The 5,938-nt window shown below is 41.8% G+C and overlaps 1 protein-coding gene across 1 annotated transcript; it reads left to right on the top strand.

Moving 5' to 3' along the window:
* Window positions 1-2,598: 2,598 nt before the first annotated feature.
* Window positions 2,599-5,714, top strand: LOC103459633 (neurexophilin and PC-esterase domain family, member 3). Its single transcript, XM_008401380.2, has 5 exons — window positions 2,599-3,063; window positions 3,221-3,516; window positions 3,988-4,058; window positions 4,237-4,434; window positions 4,512-5,714. The coding sequence occupies exons 1-5, from the start codon at window positions 2,647-2,649 to the stop codon at window positions 5,090-5,092; spliced, it is 1,563 nt and encodes a 520-aa protein (XP_008399602.2). The 5' UTR covers window positions 2,599-2,646; the 3' UTR covers window positions 5,093-5,714.
* The last annotated feature ends 224 nt before the right edge of the window (window positions 5,715-5,938 follow it).

Below are 5,938 nucleotides of genomic sequence, written 5' to 3'. Positions count from 1 at the left end.
TTTCTTTAAGATATCATTTCCACTGTGTTCTGTTTTTGACAATATAATGTCACATCCATAATATATGTTAATATTGAATTTTGACTTTTCCTTAACATTTAGATTTTCCTTGAATCAAATTTTCATCATATTTTTTATCGTCTGATGTTTTTTGAATAACTTTTTTTTTCCTCCAAGTTAGCCTATTGTCTGAATTCCACTGAGAAAACATCTGATTTTAAAGGAGACAATAATCAGTTCTGTGAAGAATATCGATTTGGTAGCAACAAAATTATTTCTGCCCAGTAATTTTTACTTATGTGACCAGCAGGTGGAGATTTTTTAAAAGTGACAAGATGCACCGGAACAGACTTATCAGTGCACAATATTTTATTAAACAATTATTTTAAACATTTCTTCTTTTTAAAAACGAGGCTTCAGGCCTACTACTCGGTCCCTGGAACAAAAGGAAAAAGGACAGACAAGTTCAATTATTCCAAACGAAATGAACAAACATGCAAAAGAAATTAGTAAAACAAAAAGAAACCATGCAATGCAAAAGGAAATAAAAACAAAAGAAAACAATAACACAACAAACGATAAAAGAAAATGCTTCACACAGTGGAACATATCCTTGTCAACCGCTTACAAATGCCCTATGGGGCCAGAGAAGTAATGCCCCGCCCACACAGCCTGCCCAATCCGCAACAGGTTTAGTTGAGGGCGGCCCAACCAAACAACGGCAAGACAAGGCAAGACAGCAGAGCATCCAAAGCGCTGCAGCTCCAAACACCATCAGGTGCCCAGGGGTGGAAACGCAGCCTAACCCGGGAGGAAGCGGGTCAGCAGGTGAGGACCAGACGGAAGCCGCACGCCACAGCAACCCCCAGCTGCAGCCGGCAACGCCATCAGAGCCACAGATCGCAGACGAGTCGACCAAACCCACAAGCCGACATGTAGCCGCCGACCATAGCAACAGTGGGAGAAGCAAAGACGCACGCACCCTGCAGCGGCCCGCCCAACTATAAAGGCATTCGCCCCGCCCACCAATCAACGGCGCACATAGTGGGGGAGGGTGGAACACCATCCCACCACACTTGGGAAACTGATCTGTGCTGGGTTTCAGACGGGTGGTGCTTATCTGCAGGATCAGATACACACGTAATTTCTCCAAAGGGAGATTTAGGCAAGCTGATTAGCCAAACATGAGTCCATTTAGCCTGTGGAAGGAAGTAAGAGAGAAAAGACAGATAAACGAATGCGAACTCCATCAGAGACAGAAAATATCCTAAGATCTTGCCTATGTTGAAAAATTTCAAACCTAATTAAAAATTTAGGACTTTAAGACTTTAATGATTCATGTTTCTTTGTGAAAAACTTTTAGAAAAAGACTAAGAGAATTTAACCCTCCTGTTATGTTGCTGGTCAAATTGACCTGTTTTAAAGTTGACTTTTTTTTTTTTAAATAGTTGGAAGTATTCTTTTTGCATGAAACCTTTTCTAGCTGTCTTAATAGGTGCACTCAACATATAAATTGAAAATGTATAAATTTTACACATTTGTACCCCCCCCCTCCCCCCGCGCCTACATATTACATAGATACATGTAATATCGTGTCAATTTGACCCGGCATTCAAGTTGACAGGAAAAAAAGATTTAAAAAATGTCCAATTCTATATGTTTCCTTGCAGCTATGAACCATATTTCACCACACACAGGCACACACACACACGCGCGCGCATGCACACCTGCACATACACAAGCCCACTTTCTCACTACTCTCTTTACTTCACTGGGAAACTGCCAGAAAGCAGGTGTTCATACAACTTTTGACGGGAACCTTTTCCGTTCCCGTGGATAAACTCCACCCACACTGAGTGGACACTCAGTAGAAGTGGAGGAAAACATAAATACTCTCTGCATGGCTCATAAGTCTGTGACAGACTGGCGACCTGTCCAGGGTGACCTCGCCTCTTGATGGAAACATTAGCTGGAGATAAGCACCAGCAACCCTCCTGACCCTACTAAGGGACAAGGGTTTTGGTTGGTTGGTTGGCTGGTTGGTTTTAATCAGCGGCTCAATTTGACCCAGAACAGTTTACATGTCTCAAGTTCAATTATAAAGATCACCCATTGAAAAAAAAAATCAAAATGTAATATCATTTTTTTTCATATATTAGATCAATTTCAAGGATTTTTTTGTGTGTGTGTATTTTTTTTTGTGGATACAAAAAATGTAAATTCCATTTTTTTATATCCAAATGAGTAAATTGTCGTCATTGATCCTTTATTTATGAGAAATAAAAAAAACATCATTGCACAAATATTGATTGAAATTGTTAGTATTGGAGCTAATAATCAGATACAAAATGTTTTGGAGGATTTTTTTGGTTTCTGACAGTATTGCATGATTAAACACTCCCCAGGTCAAATTGATCCAGAACATTATTGGTGTAGCTCAGAAATAAACATAACAGGAGGGTTAAATAATTTAAGTTTGGGGATCCTCATATGAGAAGTTCCTGCAGTCAATTTCATTATCCCAAAAACTTTTCAATAATTTGTAAAGAAACAGTGTTTGTGTGATACTCAGTCTGTTTGATCTCCAATTTTTCCCCCTAGCCAGAGAAGAAAATCCCCATCGCTGTGGCCTCGGCAAATTCCACCATGACTCTGGTACATCTCATGAAGCCTTCAAAGTCCACCAGCATCTGCTCCTTCCATTCAGTATTACCTCAAGACAATCTTGAGTTAGACCTGTTGAGAAGCTCCATCGCATGGCCTGAAACACCACCTTTACTGACCAACTTCTTTCTGAATGATACCAGTGATCCCGCTCACAGCACCTTCACCATTCTCCCACGTAAAGATGGTGGAAGTTGGCACGTTGGCGACCAGCTGGAGGTTTTGATAAAAATGAACAACTTCCTCGGTCGTCCCAAGAAATCTGGCGGAGACGTCCTGTTTGCTCGGCTGCACAACCCGACTGTTCGTGCAGGTGTGACGGGGCGAGTGTCGGATTATGGCGATGGTTCCTACACCGCTGTGTTCCCTTTGCTCTGGGAAGGAAGTGCTCAAGTTGAGGTAAGACTGTCACTTTTCTTGTTCATTGCAGATGAACAAGAACATCCTTAATTGACGTTAGGAAACCTTAACCCTAAACCTTAACAGCATATGTGGCAAATACCAGATTCCTTTTCACAAGGCTCTTGTTGATAATTATTGTTCCTTGTCCCCAAAGGTGACCCTCGTCCACCCCAGTGAGGCGGTCACGGTCCTGCGAAAACTGAACCTGGAGCAGCCAGACAGAATATACTTTCAAAGCATCTTTCGCTCAGGCCAGGTTTCCGAGACTACCAAATGTAATGTGTGTCTCAAAGCGCCCAAGGAAAAGTTGTGCAACTTCACAGACCCCTACACAGGTGAGCCCTGGTTCTGCTACAAGCCAAAGAAACTCAACTGTGACTCTCGGCTCACCCACTCCAAAGGAGGTTTCAATAAAAAACTGACACCAATGGAGGAGAAACTCTTCCAAAGGTAAAATGTAATAATAATTTATACTCAACCTTCTTTGTGTGTAAAAGTATAAGTGAATGTTTTTGCATAATGTCCCAAAAAGATCATGTCCAAATGCCAGGAGGTTCAGTCATGTTTGTTTTTAAACTTCACATACCTTAAGTCATGCAAATACACAGGCAGGTGTGTCTGTAGATTCAGATATTGTACAGACATTTGGAGTACTGTGGCATCATTACCTGTGCTCTTTAAAATTGCTGAAAGCATTTAACGCATCTTATGTTTTTGAATAAATTTTGGTTCACATAACCTAAAACAAGAGAAAATTGATGTGATTTAATGTCAAACTGTGAACAATGTCAGGTTCAGATCTGTTTTCAACTGTATCAGTGTCAGGAATTAGGACAGAGAATCTTAGTGTTCACGCTGACTACGTCTAGGAATGTAGGAAAGACATGACTTGTTTCATCAATCAAATTTGCTCTGCTGTAGTGGAGTCAACATGAAAGTGGCAATTTCGGCATCAGGACTCTCCAACATCACCATCTCACCAAAACTTCAAGGTACAACCCACTTTCTACCTGTTACTCCATCACGTTGTGTTGTACAATTAATAAGTCAAAACACAATCATCAAATTTGATGTAATTTTCTCTATTTTTTCAATGACTTTCTTAAGTGCCCTTTCATGAAGATTTTTGTACATGACTGTTTTTGTGTAAACTCCATTCTTGTCTTACAGGGGGAACTAATCAGAGTATACAGACCAATCCTGCTGGTTATTACTACCAGGGTGTATGGCGATCACTACACGGGACACTAATTCATCAGTTCAACACGTCCACAGCAATGACCCAGTGTCTGAAAGGCAAGGTGCTCCACCTGTATGGAGACTCCACCATCAGGCAGTGGTTTGAATATCTAACAGAAACTTTACCAGGTAGATGTCCAGAAGAAATGTGTTCCAACAGTTTGATTTGTTTTAGTTGCAGCCTAATGTTTTTTTTATAATTTCAGGACTCAAGAAGTTTGACCTGAAAACTCTAAAGCAAAGTGGACCTTTCATGGCCTTGGATCATGCAAACAACATCTTAGTGACGTTCCACTGCCACGGTCCTCCCATCCGTTTTGGCACCATGCCTGCCTGTCAGACGCGTTACATCGCCAATGAACTGGACAGTGTGATTGGAGGCAAAGACTCCAATCACACTGTAGTAATCGGCATCTGGTCTCATTTAAGCACTTTCCCTGTTGAGGTCTACATCCGATGTCTGCTGAGCATAAGGAGGGCAGTGGTCCGGTTGCTGACCAGAGCTCCGGGGACAGTGGTCATCATCAGGACCGCAAACCCCAAAGGGCTGACAGTTTTTAAGACTCTAACAAACAGTCATTGGTATTCCCTACAGCGTGATAAAGTCCTCAGGACAATATTTAAAGGGATGAACGTCCAACTGGTGGATGCTTGGGAGATGTCTATAGCGCACCACCTGCCTCACAGCATCCACCCACAACCTCCTATTATAAAGAATATGATAGATGTTATCTTGTCCCACACATGCCCTGCTGCTGCTAGCTCTGAAAGGCAAACAAAGCTTTAGAAATGGTTTGGAGTGGGTGTTCTGGTGCAATTTCTACCAAACATTTAACCGTTAGCTGTTGGTTTGTGGTGAGAAATGATTTTTCTAAAATCCTGTTTGGCTAACACGGCATTTCAGAAAAAGAAATCTTACTTCCAGTAAAACACGGTGGTGGTAGTGTGATGATCTGGTGCTGCTTCAGGGCCTGGTGAACTTGTTAACTAATGGAACCACAGATCTGCTCCTTAGCTGAACATTCTGAAGGCGACAGTCTTTCCATCAATGCAGCATCATCACCTCAAGAGTATTTCTGTTGTGCATTCATAACACACCAGCAAGTCCATCTCTTAATGACTTCAAACCATTGAGGATGGTTCATCTGACGCACAAAAACAATGATTGTTTTGATGAAAAACAATGATTACATACTCGGATCCACCTAAAAGCCTCGGCCTCGGTCCGGCTGAAGTGAACTCTGATGCGGTTGGAAGGCAGTGAGAATGCAACCTTTGAAAACATGAATTTTACAGAATCTCGGAGGTTTCTGCAACACAGTCTGAAACAGGTACTTCAGAGAAATGCTAAGAGCATCTATAGTGACTCTTTACAAGAAACTTGAACAATAAACAATCTGCCCGAATGACATGTCATCCATCATATAAAACATATATGCAATGAACAATTGTTGCTCTTTCTTTGGGATGTTGTGTGTGTGTGTGTGTGTGTGTGTGTGTGTGTGTGTGTGTGTGTGTGTGTGTGTGTGTGTGTGTGTGTGTGTGTGTGTGTGTGGGCGTGTGTGTGCGCGTGTGTGTGTGTGTGTGTGTGTGTGTGTGTGTGTGTGCGCGTGTGTGTGTGTGTGTGTGTGTG

The sequence above is a fragment of the Poecilia reticulata genome, chromosome 23 (genome assembly GCF_904066995.2).
Source record: "Poecilia reticulata chromosome 23, P_reticulata-male-v2, whole genome shotgun sequence".
Classification (NCBI taxonomy): Eukaryota; Metazoa; Chordata; class Actinopteri; order Cyprinodontiformes; family Poeciliidae; genus Poecilia; species Poecilia reticulata.
Note: the sequence above shows the minus strand (reverse complement) of the source record. Positions and strands in the feature narration are given on the sequence as shown.